Genomic DNA, 20,312 nt, shown 5'->3' with positions numbered 1-20,312 from the left:
CATTTTGCATCCAAAAAGGCATATTTTTCGACTAATTAGACATAATTAAACAGCTTTTTTGTTTTCACGCATGCACACAAGCCAAAATTTTGACGTTTTTTATTTATGAATCTATTTCGATCTTTCTCTAATCAAAGAGTAGCAGGTAAACAGCGACATTGCCAGTGGATTTCTCCTCAAAATGTTACCTTTTTTGTGAGTGTAACGTTGTAAGGATCAGTCAGAATATCTAAACGAGGTATCGCTGGAAAGCTTTGCTGACATTGTTGCTTACCAATATATTAACTTAAACTGAAAGCTAAATGGATCTAGGAAGGAAAATATGCGTGATCATGCATCGTTCCATATGGAGTGATAACGAACAAAGCAGTCGTCGAAGGTTTAGAGCCATCGAAATCACAATGCTAGAAGAATACATTTAGAGCTATTGTAACGTCGTTTTCTACGGCAAAGTAAAACATACCTCTAACAAAAAGCAATAAGGCAGAAGTAAGGGCAGATAACGTGCCCCCCGGGGGGGGGCACTCAAGGGGGGTCTTGGTAGAGCTGTGCCGCCGAGGCCTTCAAAGCTCCACCTTGTTTAAGAAATGGCTCACTTCGCTACCCTGTTTAAGATTCTGACTTTGATTTGTTTCGTTTTACGTAAAGAATCAAGTAGTTTTTTTTAAACTAACATCACAGAAGTAGGTACTTTGGAAAAAGTTATTGATACTGCAAATGTAAACTGCTCATCGCAAGCCTTTACAGTCTTTTTAAGGCTTCCAGCGCCAAAAGACACTGTTCAAGTCACTTAACAGTAAAATTCTACACCCTGTTTAATACTCAAGACCTTGTGTTCAGCTGCCCATAGCTGACCTGTATAAGCCAAATAAGGAAGTGCTCCCCCCCCAAACCTCGAAACGTGCTTCACTCTTCAGTCTAGTTTAGAACAAAAGCACTATATGATCCCATAACTGACATCATTCGCATAACACCATTCTTCACTGCGACACTCAGCGTTTGGAACATTTAACATAAACATAGATTCACATGTACTGCATTTGCTGCTCAAACATCATAAGCTGAAGAAAGGTTCCTAAGCATGAGTTGCAACTACTCTACTTAACGTGCCACAAGGGGAGCAGAGCAATGGTTCTTCTTCTCATCGAGCCTTGATAATTGCTCCTGTAAAGTCGAAAAGATGACTCATATGGCGGCAGATTCTCCAGCTTGACCTTCCCGCCTTAAGCTCGGGATGAATCTCATAGTAAGCACAAGCACATCCACACTGTGCCACTTCTTTCCGTACAGTTCACACACGGGTGCTTCCGTATCTTGAATTTAAAGTTCTCATTGGATACTGATCACTCTTTCCCGCGATACTCGCCATAACTGGACTGTTTTTCACTTCCCTTTACCAAAGAAGGCAGAGATGTTATCACAACCTGTGGTCGAGTTTACACCGATAAGGACTCCTCATGAAGCAGTGGTTAACTTTGCCGCGGTCGATTTGCATAGAACGTTCGCGCCTCTTCCCTTTTTCATGTAGCACCTTTTCAAAGTCAAGCTTTTGCTATGAGCAACAAGTAGGAGAAAGACAACTGCTCAGTGTCAGTGTGTAAGAGTGCATCACACTGTCATTCCTGCGCGCATGCCGAGCATGGAGAACAATACGCCTATCAGCCTCTTCGTAACGGAACTGTACCTCAGGAACAGCGTCTCTGATCACCATATATCTTCGCTCAACTGGTCTTCGGTTGTCACACGTCCATGATCCAGTTGCCGAGTCTGCTTCTAAATGCTTCGGTTTTGCCCTGTGGCACAAGGAATTTGACAATTTCAGCTTATTTGTGTTGGCACGAAGCAGCTCGTTTCATGAATGTACAGTATAGTGCATCACAGTAAATCCCTATATTGTACACTTTCAGCGGTAGACATTATTTTCAGTCTTTTGACCTTCTTGATCAACACCTCGTGCTACACGTCAAACACTATGTCTACGAGCCTGCTGCGCGAAGCTAGTTACTCTAAGCGACCACATGGAACATAGCTCCAAAGGAGATCTACATTACGTTCTCGGCTTGCTGGAACTGTTCCCAAAGTGCCATCCGAGCACAAGAGGAAGTGCTACATCCTTGTTGTAAACCTTATGCACAGCCTTCACCTTGGCTTTCTTTGTTGGATCAAAGTATGCGTAGGATTGGATGAGCAACTGCTTATTACAAAGTCATTCGCTGGCTGCTCTCTTTTGCCCGTGGAGGGCAGTCAGTCATCACTTACTTCTGTGTGGACAAGCTTAGCGAGTTGCAAATCTCTCTCGTTGGTGAACTTAGTTCGGCCATTAGATTGATTTTGATGAGATGTGCGGGGAATTCACATTCAGCTGAAACCTCTGAAACTGATTCCGGTCGATGACGCATGACTGGATAAGGTTATCCATCAAGAAATTGTTTTCAAGTTGAGACTCTATTCAACACACTTGCAATGTAAAATATGATTTATTTACTTACTCTTTTCTAAAACAATTTTCTAAGCCTCATATTTTTTCTAGTTATTATTCAAATTGCGAACGGCCGGTCTTATTGAGTGACCAATAACGGGCGATGTTGATTCGCATGGGACGTCAGGTAGTTATAATAAAAGCACTAGAATAAACGGAAGTCATGTTTTTAGTGCAAATATATTTTAAATCTACGCTAAAAGAAGATTTTCTTTTTACGTTTAAAGAATATAAGTAACTTTTCAGCCTTCCCTTAAATTCATTGTGTAGTGTGGCAAGGTATGTGAAATTTTGATTTAAAAAGGGGATTTTTAAAAAAGCTCTTGACCTCAGGTGCGCTGGGGTGCCTTGCGTTTGTATTACTAACGCGGTCATGTTCCAAGGGCACCCAACGTCAATTTTTGCAGAATATCTGGTCGGAAGACGATTTGAGATCTAGAATTTTCGGAACATTTGCTGTAAAATTTCTTGCTTGTCTGCCTCCCCTAGGATTTTCGAACATCTACAAAATGGTATAATTGCCCATTTTTAACGGATTTTTACCCTAAAACTGTCACCTAAAATTTTCGGGAGCCTTTTTTCTGGCAGAAATTTTCAAAAGGGTAAGTTTTGATCCCTATGACTTTCGGATCGCTAGACGTTCGACTAGGAAATCCGCACAGATGAAAAATTTTTAGGGGATAAAAATATGCCTATATGTTCCGTTTAAATACTAAAATATGTTTAACAATGCTAGGTTTAAGTGGTTTTGATCTATATTCTATTTGGGTGCCCCTTAAAGCTTATGTTCGCGACCGGCGATGTTTTCAAAATGTTGGTGTTTTATCCAGTCTTAGTACGTTAGTACGCTTAGTACGGCAATGTTCTTTGTATGTGTGTATTTTTTCGGTCTTAGTACGTTAGTACGCTTAGTACGGCCATGTTCTTTGTATGTGTGTATTTTTTCTGTCTTAGTACGTTAGTACGCTTAGTACAGCAACGTTCTATGTATGTGGGTATTTTATTCGGTCTTAGTACGTTAGTACGCTTAGTACGGCCATGTTCTATGTATGTTGGTATTTTTTTCGGTCTTAGTACGTTAGTACGCTTAGTACGGCCATGTTCTATGCATGTTTGTATTTTTGTCGGTCTTGGTAGGTTAGTACGCTTAGTACAGCCATGTTCTCATGTATGTTGGTATTTTATGCGGTCTTAGTACGTTAGCACGCTTAGTTCGGCTATGTTCTATGCATGTTGGTATTTTGTTTGGTCTTAGTACGTTTAGTACGGCCATGTTCTAAGAATTTTGGTATTTCATTCGGTCTTCGTACGCTTGGTACAGCCAATTGTTCCATTTTCATCCGCATGAAAGCATGGCTTTCTTCAGCTTTGCCACAGAGCATAGTATGTAACAAAGACAGCTGATATAACACTCAGTGACTAAGGGAATAAAGCTATCTATCTAGCTATCTATCTATCTATCTAAAACAGGTCCTCTTCACACCTAACCCTCTGGAGTAGTAAATAAAGACATCAGAGTCCAGTATACACAAAATAAACTAACAAAGAACTTACTTAATTCTAAGTACACTTGTCCGGCGTACTAAGCAAAAAAAATTCAAAAGAGGTGCCTAGAATGGGCAGCATATGTGAATGGGTTGAGAAACAATGCTATTTTCAACATGTGAATCTCAAATGTGTTTTTTAAAAACAAAAATTTTGAGTCACATTATTTCATTAGATATTTTATTTCCTCTTGCAGCAGTAAACTAATGATACAGTTATTTTTTTCTGTCACTCAGTGAAAACCAAGTGTCAGACAGTGACGATACAGACGCCCAGACGACATCCTCTCACCCAGAAAGTGGTGATGCAATAGTGTGCAATGATGAGGCAGTCACATTAGAAACTAATGATGGTTAGTATCCAGGAAATTCATCCATTCATCTATCATCGAAATTCATCTGGGGCCCGTTTCTCAAAAGTGCTGATGATTAATGGGCCTGGAGAACTGTTGTTGTTTACATTTAAGATAGAGGTTCCAATATTTTTGCACTTAGCATGATAAAAAAACAAAATGGACTGATTTAGTTGCTAGGATCTGCACTTTTATTCTTTCGATTTTGATTTGAATATTTGATTTCATGTTCAAAAAATACCAGGGGCCTGTTTCTCGAAAGTCCCGGTAACTTAACAGGCCCGGAATCATATTTTTAAATCAAAGTCTCAAGAAAAGTAGGGTGTGTTCTGACCTCTAATGAAGTCCATTTTGTTTCGTTAGCTAATAACTCTACTGTATAATTTTCAAAACTTTTAAAACTCCCTTTAAAATGGAAAACAAAACAGCTTAACAGGCCCAGTAATTACTGGGAGCTTTGAGAAATGGGCCCCAGGACTTTTGAGAAACAGTCTTCAGGGGAGATAAATGTTCTTATAAAATAAAATGTTCATGAATAGAGGTCTAATCTTGTTCACTAAGTAGTCCTTCCTTTGGAAGAAAGATAACTATAGTCAAACCTCTGTGAAGTGGCCCTCTCAAGCGGTCACCCTCAATTAAGGTGGCTCAACACAGTTTTTCAAGGGCAATACCTCCCATGTTTGAGCATAAACTAGTCACCATAAACAAAGATCTGGAAAAATTGCCACCACAGTTGTATCAGATAAAGATGAAAATTTGTTATGATCAGGGTTGCAATGACATTGGAGTTATCATAGCAATGAAATGGTGCCTTTACCTTTTTACTTTTAGCAGTATTTCTCAGCACTGGGAACTGTTCTTCCAAAATCGTTCACGGAAGCCTTTTCCTTCAATAGCCGCCTTGATGTTCGTGAAGTTTAGGCAAAATCTGTGTGAGCATTATCGAGATATTTTGGGATGAAGTTTTTATGGTTATAGATACGGCAAAAAATGGACAATCTTGATGTTCGGCCGTTATCATTAGAAAATTTCACCTTATAGTAGTTTCAATCTTTTTTAAAAATGTGTGTGAAAGACCATGGAGATAGCTCCAGCTGATTGCTGGAAAGAAGGATTTGACTAGTATGTATCCAGGTGCTCTTGATAGCGGTTTTGTAAACATTTTGGTCTACTTAAACAAAATAGCTAATAATTATTTTTTACGGCAAGATAGATTTTTTAAAAATTTAAGATTCGTGAGATTTTAACCATCCTTTTATATGGCCTTTTAGTTTTGAGATTGCATTTCTGCAGCTGCCAATACATACAGCTAAAGTTGAGATCTTTACGTCAGTCAATGTTTTTACCAATCAAGAATTAAGATTTTCTTCAAAATATGTACTTTGCAGTAAGAGTAATTGTACATGTGAAAAAAAGACCTTGATTTTTAACAAAAACTTTTCTTTTAGTTTTAAGAAGCTGAAAATCAAATTTCCAAACAATGGTCATGTGTTATTGACAACCACTCCTGTAATTTTGTCCTTTTTTTGTTTCATATTTTAGATGGAACTGTAAATCAGATAGAGGGCAAGGCTGCTGTTGGAACAGATGGTATATTATTTACTCCTTATTTTTTCATTCTGAAGATAATTCGTATTATTTTTTATTAAGTAGCAATACTGTAAATAACCCCCCTGGCTTGGGTACTCCCTTGTGTAAGCAATATAGGTATGTGCTGCCCCAAAGGGTATGGTTTTTGGGCCTTTTTGGTCTGAAAATGGGTATCATACACTGTGCCCATTTTGGTCTTGAATCACGTATGATATTCGAGGGAACTACATGAGTGTATGAATGTATTTATCGCTTCAATTCCAAATGAATAAGAATGAAAGAGAATGTGAATTCGAAATGCAGTTGAAGAATTTTTTTTGTTTGTGCTCTATTCTAAGTATTGATGAATTAATTTCTGCCTAAAGGCCAGATCTGAAAACGGGAATGGATTTTAGAGGTCTGGTCTGAAAACGGGTATGAAAAATGGAGAACTGGGTGGCACACCCCCACCAAGAATTCCCACGTGTACCTCAACCCCAGTTAAAGTAGAGCCTGAGGCTGATGTATTACATTGCTCATGACGTTCAAGCAATTTGGAGGAAATATTTGATTTTGTTTTTAAAAATTGTTGCTCCAAGTCTTGAAATTTGTACACTAAATGCCTTACATTTTCATTCATAAAAATATTTCGGAAGGCACCCGGTCAGCTTAAATACAAGTTATCTCCTTAACCTGTTACAAGGGTGTACAAAGTCTCATCAGAACTGTATAAAAAGGTTTTTTCACCACTGCGTTTTGTTCCACAGCCACGAACCCATTCCTGCAGTCTGACCAGGATGAAGCGGATACTGTGGGAGGGGAGGTGACTTCACAAGAAAGCCAAGAAAAGCCCAAGCCTGTACCAGCTGCCCGACCCCCACCCCCTCAGGTTAAACCAGAAAGACCTGCAGTACCGAATTTGCCTGTTAGTAGACAGCAACCGCAAGCAGAGGGCACTGAGGTAAGTTCAGTATCCAAAGAATACTACCAAAACAGTTAGACCACAAATTCAGAGATACGCGCGACAGTTTATTTTGGCGCCAGTTGTTAACAATTCGAGTTGCGTGGCTTTGTTTGTCAAACCAAAAAGGTACACTCACGTGGCCATATTCCTGAGCATTTGGTAGGCCAAAGATAGGCCAAGGCAAGTAAAATGCATAATGGTACATTCTCTGTCGACCAAAATGGAGAAATTTTCGTGTGTGGAAAGTAAATCGATGAAAGTTCTTTCGGTTTCATCCTTCTAGCTCTATATAATATAAACTCTTACCACTCTGATGCATGAACAACGAAGCCAGCGAGTGTTGCGATTTTTCAGCAATCTGCCAAAATAATTTCTTGCAAATTTACCACAAACATTTTTCCTGCAAAAATTTACTTCAGAGTAAATAATTATATTTCCTAACTTAAATTTGCTACACAAAGATACAGTACTAAGAAATTGTGTCTTTTCAATCACAATTTGTCTCTTTCATTCAGAAACAAAATGGTATACAATGAACTACTGGTTTTACATAAGTATATGCACATTGTAGTATCGTTTGAAAATGTTTATTTCAGTCTATAGCATGTACTCAATAAAAACAAAATATTATTAATGCTGGACACTGGGCACTTTCTGAAAATTGCAAAAATTAATTCCCACCAAGAAAAGCCAATCTGTCCTAATCGCAAAAATAATTAGTTTCAGCAAAACACAAAAAATCACCAATCTGCAAAAATAAAATCCCTCAAAAATTTCAGGCCGCACGTTGAGTCTCAAGTGACACAACAAATTAAAGATGCAATAAAACAACCTGTGGGCATGTTCATGCATCCAACTGACAGACAAGACTCATAATAATATTATGAGAAGTTCATCAATATATTTTATTTCACCACACAGAGTAAGGGATCACCATCAAGTGAAGAATCTCCTCCAACATCTATGCCGCAGGCAGAAGGAGAAAAGCAGGAGACTACAACAGCTGAAATTCCTGGAGTTCAATATAAGGTACAGTGTTTAGGTTGTTTTTGGTATCCATTTTCTCCTCATGAGAAGGTAGTAAAATTCCTGGAGTTCTCCATGAGCTACAGCAGTTAGATTGTTATTTTCAGTATTCTCTATTTTTGAATTCCCCATAATACACTCTCTTTGCCCCCCAAAGTTTACATAAACAATTGTTTTCAAATGCTTCTGGGAGTACTACATTTTCCCAAGAGCATTTGAAGACAATAGTCAATTCAATTTCTTCTCTCAAGTTATCACTACTTCAGTATGCAAACAGGTAAGGTAGTAAGGGCGAAATTTAAAAGGCATGGTGAAAGAATGGAAGCCTGTGTAATATTTCATTTGGAAATACTAATAATTTTTTAGCAAGTGTCTTATCTGCATCAAAATAGCAAGTTCTGAGTCGTGGCATGCACTTCTCAAAACTCCCAGAGTTTTTTCCGGCCCAGATAGTTTTAAAATAGAATAATATCTTCCTTTTATTTTTGTAACGATCTTTGGAGTTCTTGTGCAAAGTAGGCCAATACACTTCTCATTCTTATAAAGTTTTCAAACCTTCCCATTTGAAGTTTATTGTCGTTCACATTTTTGCTTGAATAAAGTTTTTAGGAGTTTTGAGAAACATGTGCCTGGACTTTTTTCAGATTTGTATGCTTGGAATTCCTAAAGCATCATTCTCCCCGTGGCTATTGTTTTCCATCAAGCCAGGGTAGATCAAAGTACAGTTACATTTTCATTAAATGGCCACCTATTAAGGGGCCAGTGATCAAAGTCCCAAAATAACTGATGAGAGTTCTCTCATTGTTGTCACCTCTATTAAGCAGCCATCAAGGGTTTGATACATCATTTAATTTTGGCTTTATTTCAAAAACATGTTGAAAGTATAGTTGGAGATGGATGGTATAATAATTGATTGTGGACCAGTAATGCTGCTCGTATCAGATCCCATCACATGTGTGTCTAAAAATAGTGATATTTCTGCTTATTTCTGACAAACCTGTATTGTTCAGTGCTGCAAGCTTGTGGAACAGACTTCCTGAGGAATTGAAAGACTGCTCTGCCTTGACATCTTTCGAAAACAAACTTAAGCGAATTGAAGTTTGTAAATTGTAAGGGACAATCTTTATCAATTCCTTAGTTACTTTATCTTCAAATTCTTGACTATGAATCATAGCTTTTTGATCGATTTTTGTGTTTTTTTTTTCTGAGGGCCATGTGTAGATTATCGAGAGATATTAACTGCTGCCCTCAATAAAAGTTATCATCATTTATTATTATCATAACTTCTGTTAATAGACTTTTGAGTGGCCATCAAAATTTAATGGAGGTTCAACTTTAGTTACTAGTTGTTTAATACCTTCTCTCCAGGTTCGAGCAGCCTATAAATATGTAGCTGAGGATGATGATGAGTTGTCATTTGAGAAAGGGGAAATCATAAATGTAGTTGAGTTTGATGATCCTGAAGAACAGGTACGTTGCTTTAAATAATTGTAGAACAAGGACTTGGTTGAAAATATTCCAAGAAATAGATATACAGTCAAACCCTGTTAATAGGGAAACTGAGGGCATAAAAAGTGTCCTTTTTAATGGGGTGTCCATATTAACCCTTTAAGTCCCATTATCCAGAAACAAATTCTCCCAACTGATCTCTATGCATTTCCTTAAAGAATGTGTTCAGAGAATTTGATAAAAGATCAAAGCATTTTCTTTTTGGTGATCATTTTATTAATTCTCATAACCTCATCTCTTGACAATGTATTGGTATCGTTAAGAGAAAATTGATGTCAGTCACCATTGGGACTTAAAGGGTTAAGCGAGTTGAATATAGAGAAAATGCAAGGGCTTGCTTTCTCTAGGGACAAGTAAAAATGTTCGTAATAATGAGGTGTCCATATCAAGTGGGTGTCCATATAGCGGGGTTCAACTGTGTTAGGAATTGCCTGTTATCAATGAAGGAAGGGTGGTCATTACACAGACACAATCACTTGTTCAAAGAGAATTTACTGCATACAATGAGGGTTAGGGGTCCCATAAGGAAGCTTTTAAACTCTGGAATTATGTGAAAAACAACTTTTGCCACCCAGTCATTATTGAGTGGTTTTCTGTACAAATAATATTTTGTAAATGTTGAAATTTTCAAACTGTCATTTAATATTTCTCTTATGCATCACAGGGTTCAAATTTTCTGTTATGAACAAAAAAAATTTTAGCTCTGTGAGGTTCAAGGAAAGATTCTTCAATTCAACATTTAATATTTAATCTTTACAAGGATTTGTATGGAAAATCACTCAACCATGACTGGGCGGCAATAGTTGTTTTTCGAATGTAAAATCCTTCTACTTTTTCAGTAGCCATTGCAATCCCTACTTTTGATGAAAATTTACAGGTTACCTATTTTTAATATGCTCTTTAAGTTCCTAATCATTTCTCCAAAGCTAACTGTTTTCATGTTTGCAGAAAGTTGATCATGTAACAGCATTATTGCAAAAGGCCTATTACTAAGCAATGCATTCTTAGAGTTTTATGGCGTCATGTTATTTTCCTACCACATCTGAACACCATGGTGTTTTCATAGCTCTTCTGACTTTCTATGTGCTGTTTCATATCTCTGTAGGATGAAGGTTGGCTAATGGGTATCTTAGAACTTAGTGGTATCAAAGGAGTCTTCCCTGCAAACTTTACAAAGCCAATTTAACAGTGACTGGTCATAAAGAGAAAGAAACAAGACTGATAGGAGTTGGCAGAAAATAATGTAGGGCTTCTATAAGTTATAATTTACTGGATATATTTGAGCTGTTTGAATAGCATGATATCAATATAATAATGCGCAGCAGCTTTAGAAACTATCCAAACTAACTATAGACAATTCTACAGGGAAGAAGGTCTTAGAACTATAATTTGTTAAAGGGGAGTACTCAAAGCAAATTAGAATTTCTAGAGGGGTATTGTTGGTATTTGAACAAAAAATCTTCTCTGGGGTGGGGAGGGGTTGATGTGAATAGTTGAGATCAGTATGTGATCTTGTAAGACTACCCACCCACCCCCTCCCTTACCCAATGCTAACACTAACTTTTCTCTTGCGGCAAACTGTTGGGTTAGGGGAGGTGTAGCCTGGATCACTATACTAGTCAAGGGAAGGTTGGGTAGGGGAGGGTAGGAAACTACCCACCCTCCCCTTCCCTAACCCAACCCTAACACTAACTTTTCACTTGAAGCACAATTTTGGGTTAAGGGAGGGGCTGGTGGGTAGTTTTGCAAAATCCTATACTGATACAATAGTTTCTTCTTGAGACGATGGAGGTGACAGATGATTGTCAGCAGTTTTGTGAAAATATATGCCTTCTATGTGCAGATCTTTCTTTGCACGTGTAGTGGAATCTTGTGTCATATAGCGTTGATACCCATCTCACTGGATCCCTCCCCCCCCCCTCCAAAAAAAAGTTAAAATTTCACAGCACTGTCAATGGAAAATCAGTGCCTGTAGACAAGGTCCTAGATGAAGGCCCGGGGGTTGGGGGGGGGGGGGGGTCGTCACTAAAATTTTAGGCCCGTCAAGAAGTCAGTTAAAATAAGTAAAAAAATTACAATCTCCCACTGCTTCAAAAGCAACAGCAGAGACGCGTTAAAGATTGAGAAAATGGCCTTTTTTGGAATGTTAATAGCAATTTCATCAGTAACATCAATTCTTTTGGGTATTTTCACATCGAACAGTTAACGTTCAAATTTCGTGCTTTATAATACTTGGCAGTAAAAATGAATGGCTCATAACAATGTTACAATAAAAGCCATCTAGGTGCTCGTATAATGTAGTTGTCCGTTGGTTCCTTCAATATTGTGGACTTTTAACGTAAACTGTGGGTGTTCTAGTGGGTTTCGGCAAAGACTTATAACATGAAATTTTATGAAAATACTGTACAGTTATTCAAATCTAAAATCATTTTGCTTTATGGTGAATTTGCAGTCAGTATTACTTAGTACAGTAACAGAAAGCATGTTCATCTTGTTACTGCATCAATGTATGTCAACTTGTAATATATTTTAATCAATAATGATGCAATGTCAATAAAGGTATTGATTCAAACAACTCTTTTGTGGTACAATATCATGACTTTTGAAACAACTATTCAGTGGCGGATTCAGGGGAGGGGCCAAGGCCTCCACTTATTTTTAGAGCAAACTGAGACCCGAGGGGCCGAAATTTAAAAAAAAAAACCGCCCCCGTCTTATCTCAGGGTCTGGATGACCACCCCCCTTCACCCCACCCCCCCCCCCCCTTAGTATGGAGGTCTGGATCCGCCACTGCTATTGAGCTGCCGGAATAGAGTGGAGAAGTGTGACGTCACGTTACCATGGTAGCAAAATTTTGGGATCATAACAAAAGGGAGCTTAGGCAACAACGACAGCGACGGCAACTAGAACGGCAAAAAAAAGCAATAAGTTTATATTAGTAAAACAACACAACTTGACACGTGCATCACGCTTTTTTGCACATTTTTTAGCCATCGTTGCACGACTGCGACATGAAACTTCCTAATTTCCCGCGTCCGCTTTGAGTATTTGGTGAACACTACACAAAAAGTTTCTTTTTCTTTTTCTAAACTTAGATACGGTGCTTGCGGTTTCAGTCCAGAAAAAAAAACGCCAACATTTGACAAATTAAATGATAGTGAATAAGATCGATGAAGTTTGAAAGAGTGCGAATTTACTTTTCAAGTGAGTTTTCGGTTTGTTGTCATCCAAAAATTTTGCTACCATGGGAACGTGACGTAACGACTTCTCTCTATGTATAGCCTCCTTCTATATCTTCTCTATATCTCAATTTAGTAAAACCCAACTAGTGGACTATTATCAATGCTGCGTTCTGATTGGTTGAGCTACTACTAGGCTGTATGTCATAGCCCACTAGTGGCGAAAAGCGCGAGCTTTTTGGCGGCAAAAAAGGATTAAAATCTAGCTTTAACTAGCTAAAAGTTTTTTATTCTCGATATTTTTGACCAACTAGCTGGATTTTACTAAAACAATTATTCCTCTCGCCCTCATGGCCTCTGAGTCAATAGCCCATGAGGCCGAAGACTCAGAGCCTATTCAGGCTCGAGGAAAAATTGTTAAGTATTTGCCGGTTAATCAAACATTACAACCTAATCCTTTCGCTTTCTGATTACGCAGCCAACACTAAGTTCCACACACATCCAATCACAGGCCGCCCAAGCTCAGTATGAGAGTATGATCATCTCAACGGATCGGGAAAATACCACACAGGAAGCAAGAACACACCAATTAAATAAGGTAAAACCTTTTTTTATTGAAAATTCCTGAGAGTGTTTACTTCTTGAATCTATTACCCGAATTTCCATTCAAATTCCTTATATTTACGGCCATTTTAAGGATTATGCAATATGATAGCACACGTATTAATTATTATACTCTCATACCGAGCTTGGGCTGCCTGTAATCCAAGGCGAAGTGGCAAGAGCCGATTACCTTCAACATTGTCCCAAGGGCTTTTCCTTTAGAAAATTGGAGGGGGGCCCCTCCCATTTTCTAAGGGGAGGGTCTGAGACGTCACGACGTACATTTGCCCGATCCCGGTACGGCGTTTTCCCAGTACCTCTCGGTCAATTCACTTCGGTGACGTATCTGAGTCGAACGGGTGGGAAACGCCTCACATTTTCGCTTGGACCGCGCGACCCCAAACGCTTTGGCCGGGCGGAATAATGAGGCCTAGGAACTAAGCAAGGTTTTAGTGAGAATTTTGAAATTTGTTGATCCTTTCTTTTTAGGCAAAAATAAAAAGTGTTTGGTGCCGTTCTAGATAGAAAACAAGTAGACTATAAAAAAGCATCAATTAAAGAAAGTCGCAATATTGACATTTTTCCAAAGGGGTTAGTCCATGGTTTTGGTCAAAAATTTGAACTTTCTTCATCCATCCTTTCTTCATCCATCCTTTTCAGTTAAAACAGGTTGACAAAAGTGTTTGGTGCCGTTCTAGATAGAAAACAAGTCATTTAAGACGATATAAAAACATCAATTTAATTTTTCGCAAAAATTGACATATTTCCAAAGGGGCCTTTTATGCATGGGGTTTTGGTGAAAAATTTCAAATTTCTTCATCCTTTTTTTTAGGCAAAATAGGTTAAGAAAAAGTGTTTGGATTCTTTCTAGCTAGATAGAAAACAAGCCATTCTAGAAAGTCGAAAATCTGACATTGAGCCATGGTGATGTTCAAAAATTTTAAATTTCTTCATCCTTTTTTTTTGGCCAAACAGGCTTAGAAAAAAATCTTTGGTGCCCTTCTAGATAGAAAACAAGCCATTCTAGACTATAAAAACATCAATTTAAGAAGTCGAAAATCCGGCATAAAACAACAACAAAAACTTTATTTTCAATCAAATTTTAGAGTAGCTAGGGAGCTAATATCTTTGAGCTGACACCACAAAAAATACATAAAATACATCATGAATAATAATAAAATAATAATAAAAACACTGACATACATGTGTAAAAGAAAATATTATTTACAATTTTAGTTATAAGTATGTTCAAGCAAAAAGAATTTACGTAACGGTAACACCCTGCATTTTAGTCTTAAAGTCTGCAAAAATACATAGTACGAAAAAAGTCAGGCAGCGTATTCCACTGCTTAGCTGAAAAGTAAGAAGGGGAGCTATAAGACCATAGTTGTTTTAGGTTTACTGAGTGAAAGAATGTAGTTGCCACGAAGATCATAGGACGAGGACCGAAGTGAAAACACATTCTTCATATAAGCAGGAAAATGAGTGAAAAACAAACTCTTATATAAAAATATGAGAAAATTCTGAACGGGCTTGTTACACAACAAAGTAGAGTTGACTTTCGAAAGAAGAGTGGTATATAGAGACGACTTATCTCCAAGTATAAATCTAAGTAATTTTTAATTTAGTGCTTCAAGCTTAGTCGGCATCGCGGGCTCCACAAAAGTGCCAGACATAGGAGCAATAACAAAATGAGGTAAAATATACGCTTTATAAAGTTTTAATAGCGGAGCTCCACGCGCGGCGCTTCTCGCCGCGCATGGGCGGAGCCCCATAGCTAAAGAAATGTGGTAATCTACCCATCCGAGAAAATTTGATAATCACGTGACCGTACACCGAGCGACCGACCGACCGACCGACCGTCCGTCCATACCACGGGCATACCAATGTAAAATAATTCAATCAACAGGTATAGCAACCAAAATGCAACTCAAGGTTTTATTTGGAAGGAAATCATATGACCGCCCGAACTTTTAGAAAGAAAAAACAACCACAAAGTCGTGTCTTTTCGGCGTTATTTTTATGTTTACACTAACGTGGATAACAGAGAAAAGAGCTAGAGCTAGTTATTGAAAACAAAGGATACGAATTTCGTCGGGTGAAAAACATGGAAATTCAAAGCGGCGGTGAGAAAATGAGAAATGCTAGCGGCCAGCAAGGTGAAAACGAGCGTCGGTGAAAAATGAAAGCGAACATGAACACAGGAAAAAAAATATTGGGTAAACACATACGACAATTCCTCCATAAAAATAATGTGTAACTAGGAACTTTGACGTTTTAGTCGTACAAAACAGAGTTGTAGTCGTGCAAAACAACGGCAAGGGAAAGACAAAAAAGCGTGCTGCACGTGCAAATTTGCTTTTTGCTAATTAGAAGGAAAAGTGTGCTGCAAGTGCAATTTGTTTTTTTTTTAGTAATAAGATGTATTAGTCTTGAAGCCATTTTCATTGTCGTCTCCGTTTAGCATTACATGATTTAATGTTTTTCGTTTATAAGTATTATTAACTAGAGCTTCGCTTTTAGCCCTGGCTAAATCTATTTAGTAAAATCCAACTAGTGGTCTATTATCAATGCTGCGTTCTGATTGGTTGAGCTACTACTAGGCTATATGTTATAGCCCACTAGTAGGGAAGAGCGTCGGATTTTTGGCAGCAAAAAGGGATTTACGTCCAGCTTTAACCAGCTAAAAGTTGTTTTGTCTCGATATTTTTGACCAACTAGTTGGATTTTACTAAAACAATTATTGCTCTCGCCGTCATGGCCTCTGAGTCAATAGCCCATTCGGGCTCGAAGAATAATTGTTAAATATTAAGATTTCCGTGCGCATGAGTCAACATAGCATTAAACTGATTATTAATCTTTTTGCATACATTTGATATATGTTGCAGTTAATTTTTTTTATCTCGAGGTAATTTTTGATTTTCTTTTGTTTTTGGGTATGGTAATGTATGCTAATGAAGTTGAAACAAAAGAAAAGTGAAAATTACCTGAGATAAAAAATTAACTACAAAACTTATGTTTAGAAAATTCAGTTTATAATCTATTTCCATTCCAAAAATCTCTTACGTGTCCTGGCTGAGAAGGAAAAACCATAATCTGTATCACCAAGGACTAGGCCCTGGTCCTCGCTCTCATTAACTAACATCCTATTTTCATGGTACCACTGATTGGCCACCCCAACGTCATGAGTGGGCATGCCTCTAGAGCTGCCGGATCGACATGGGAGTAGCACACCTGATGATCATCCACATAAGCGTTCATTTTGGCCCTCTTGACTTGGAAGAAAAGATCGTTAATGAAAATGATAAATAGTATAGGACCTAGCACACTCCCCTGCGGGACCCCACGCTTGACGCTTTCCCAGGTTGAAATTTAACTCTCTCAATTCTGCCAGAGAGATAGTTCCTAATTCGGGCACAACTAATGTCGTCCATACCTTAAACCCTAAGTTTCGAAAGGAGGAGTGGATACTGAATAACATCAAGCGCTTTGGAGAGATCCATAGAGACTACCGCAATGAGTTCACTTGTCACGCATATAAGAGTTCATAGTAAAATTCATACATTTGCTCTGATAGAAGCCTTTCAAAAATATTCTTTAGAGCAGGGAGCACAGTAACGGGACAATAGTTCATCTTACAAAACTAGTCGTCTTTTTTGAACAAGGGAGTCACCATGCCCATCTTCCAGATAAGCTCAGCTAGCAGGGTAACAGCCATGCTAAATACAACAGTTACTTATACTTGTTATAGGCCGCGCAATGGCAGCTGCCGATTCTTTAGCTTTAGTGAGATCATATGGTGACCAGGTGATTTGTGTACATTGATCCCTTTCAGCAATAGCTCAATCTGGATTTCACTTGCGCGATGAAAACTTAAGCAAGCTGGAGCGTTGGCGCCCCTGTGATCATGGATTACTTTGATGCAGGGATGATTAGCATAATCCTCACCGTAATCCTCTACTCGAAATTCAGGTATGCTATCAGCAATGTGAACAAGTAGTCATTAAGCAGATTGGCAGTTTCCTTTTTTGCCACTAATAATCCTGTCATTTTCTTTCAATATAATGTTATTGGCTTGCTCACTTTTAGCATGCAAAAAGGAGCGGAAATTAGACCAGAATTCGCGCTGGTTTTCGGTGTCTGCTGTTTCCTTGCGAAGTGTTGTTTTATTGCTTTTCGCCTAAGAGAGGTGCAGGTATTACGCTAAGTTTTGTATGCCTCTTAATTTGCATCCGTACGATTGCGCGTAAATTTTTTCCATAGTTTGTTGCGATGCCTGATCGCCGTAAGATCGCCATCCTCCATTGTTCCGTCATATAGGGTACCTGATTACCACGTATTTTTGTTTGCTTGATAAGTGCATGTTAATTACCAACACCTAGAAAGAATTGCTCAAAAGCATAAACCTTTTCATCAAAGGGATTATTCCACGGTTTTAGTCAAAAATTTGAAATTTCTTCATCCTTTCTTTTTTGGCCAAATAGGCTTAGAAAAAGTTTTTGGCGCCGTTCTAGATAGAAAACAGGCTATTCTACACCGATAAAAACATCACTTTAAGAAAGTCGCAAAATTGACGTTTTTCCAAAGGGGTTAGGCCATGGTTTCGGTCAAAAATGTTAAATTTCTTCATCCTTTCCCTTTAGGTGAAACAGGCTAAGAAAAAGTGTTTAGTGCCGTTCTAGATAGAAAACAGAGCATTCTAAACTATAAAAACATCAATTTAAGAAAGTTGTAAAATGGACATTTTTCCAAAGAGGTTAGTCCATGGTTTTGGACAAAAGTGTTAAATTTCTTCACCCTTTCTTTTTAGGTAAAATAGGCTTACAAAAAGTGTTTGGCGACGTTCTAGATAGAAAAAGATGTCATTCTAGACTATAAAAACATCAATTTCAGAAAGTCGGAAAACTGACATGTTTCCAAAGGGGCTGGTCCATGGTTTGGGTGAAAAATTTCAAATTTCTTCATCTTCTTTTTTGTTCAGTGGCGGGAAGGAAGAAGCTCACAAATCATTAAGCTTACATAGCTTGTCTGTTGGCCCTGACGTTATAAAGCTAAATATATCAAAGGTAGGCTTTCCTGAGTTTGTTAAAATTTGGTGGAGACTACCATTCTTGTGATTAATATAAATAGGCAAAATAGGCTAAGAAAAAAAATTTGGTGACGTTCTAGATAGAAAACAACCCGTCCTAGACTATAAAAACATCAATTTAAGAAAGTTGCACAACTGACATTTTCGTAAAGGGGTTAGCCAATGGTTTTGGTCAAAAATTTGAAATCTCATGATCCTTTCTTTTTAGCCAAAATAGGCTAAAAAAAGTGTTTAGTACCGTTCTAGAGAGAAAACACGCCTTTCTAGACTTTTAAAGCACCAGTTTTATGAAAGTCGCAAAACTGACATTTTTCCAAAGGGGTTAGTCCATTATTTTGGTCAAAAATGCTAAATTTTTTCATCCTTTCAGTTTGGATAAAATAGGCTTAGAAAAAGTATTTGGCGCCGTTCTTTGTAGAAAGGAAGCCATTCTAGACGAAAACATTAGTTTAATAAAAAAAGTTGGACAATTGACATTTTTCCAAAGAGGTTAACCAATGGTTTTGGTCAAAAATTTGAAATTTCTTGACTCTTTCTTTTTAGGCAAAAAAGACGTAAATAAGTGTTTTGCACCGTAACTGACATTTATCCAGAGAGGTTAGTCCATGGTTTTAGTGAGAAATTGAAAATTCTTGATTCTTTCTCTTTCCAGAAAAATAGAAACTAAGCCATTTTAGACTTTAAAAACATCAATTTACGAAAGTCGCAGAATTCAATCTCCCAGGAGATTCCAGTTCCCAGGAACAAGGTTGCGCAAAATTGACATTATTCCTTAAAGGGGTTAGTTCATAGTTTTGTGAACAATTTTGAAATTTCTTCATCCTTTCGTTTTAGGCAAAATACACAAAGAAAAAGAGTTTAGCGCCGTTGTAGATAGAAAACAAGCCATTCTAGACTATAAAAACATCAACTTAATAAGAAAGTTGCACAGTTAACATTTTCCCAAGGGGGTTAGCCAATGGTTTTGGTCAAAAATTTAAAATTTCTCGACTTTTTCTTTTTAGGAAAAATAGACTAAAAAAAGTGCTTTGCCCTGTTCTAGAAAGAAAACAAGCCATTCTAGACTAAAAAACATCAATTTAAGAAGTCGCAAAACTGACATTTTACCCAAAGAGGCTGGTCTTTGGTTTTGGTGGAAATGTTCTTGATCCTTTCTTTTTTGGCAAAATAGGCAAAAAAAGTACTTGAGGCCGTTTTAGATAGAAAACAAGCCATACTAGACTACAAAAACATCAATTTAAGAAAGTCGAAAAATTGATATTTTTCCAAAGGGGTTGGTTCATTTCGTCATCCCTTTTTTTAGGAAAAATAGACTAACAAAAGTGTTTTGCGCCGTTCTAGATAGAAAACAAGCCATACTAGACTATTAAAACATCAATTTTATGAAAGTCGCAAAACTAACATTTTTCCAAAGGGATTAGTCCATGGTTTTGGTAAAAAATGTTAAATTTTCTTTTTTCTTTCCTTTTAGGTAAAATAGGCTTAGAAAAAGTGCTTTGCGTCACTCCAGATAGAAAATAAGCCATACTAGACTTAAAAACATCAATTTAAGAAAGTTGTATAATTGACATTTTCCTAAAGGGGTTGGCCAATGGTTTTGGTCAAAAATTTAAAATTTCTTGACTCTTTCTTTTCAGGCAAAATAGAATTTTAAAAAATGTATTGCGCCATTCTAGATAGAAAACAGGCCTTTCTAGACTATAAAACATCAATTTTATGAAAGTCGCAAAACTGACATTTTTCCAAAGGTTTTGGTCAAAAATGTTAAATTTCTTCATCCTTTCTTTTTAGGTAAAATAGGCTTAGGAAGAGTGTTTGGCGCCGTTCTAGATTGAAAGGAAGCTATTCTAAACTATAAAAACATCAATTTTATGAAAATCGCAAAACTGACATTTTTCCAAAGAGCGGGTTAATCCATGATTTCGGTAAAAGATGTTATATTTCTTCATCCTTTCTTTTAAGGTAAATAGGCTTACAAGAAGTGCTAGGCGCAGTTC

At 37.6% G+C, this 20,312-nt stretch overlaps 1 protein-coding gene across 1 annotated transcript in view; it reads left to right on the top strand.

The window, feature by feature from the left end:
- The window catches only part of LOC140930351 (myc box-dependent-interacting protein 1-like), a 34,356-nt gene extending 22,337 nt beyond the window's left edge, over nt 1–12,019 (top strand). Inside the window, exons 11-16 of the mRNA XM_073380033.1 lie at nt 4,261–4,376; nt 5,919–5,966; nt 6,713–6,906; nt 7,831–7,938; nt 9,304–9,405; nt 10,550–12,019. Coding sequence (XP_073236134.1) covers nt 4,261–4,376; nt 5,919–5,966; nt 6,713–6,906; nt 7,831–7,938; nt 9,304–9,405; nt 10,550–10,630 — 649 coding nt within the window. The 3' untranslated portion in view covers nt 10,631–12,019. The remainder of the gene's footprint in view (nt 1–4,260; nt 4,377–5,918; nt 5,967–6,712; nt 6,907–7,830; nt 7,939–9,303; nt 9,406–10,549) is intronic.
- The last annotated feature ends 8,293 nt before the right edge of the window (nt 12,020–20,312 follow it).

This window comes from Porites lutea, chromosome 3 (assembly GCF_958299795.1).
Source record: "Porites lutea chromosome 3, jaPorLute2.1, whole genome shotgun sequence".
Classification (NCBI taxonomy): domain Eukaryota; kingdom Metazoa; phylum Cnidaria; class Anthozoa; order Scleractinia; family Poritidae; genus Porites; species Porites lutea.
The sequence above is the reverse complement of the archived record's forward strand: the minus strand, read 5'-3'. Positions and strand labels throughout refer to the sequence as shown.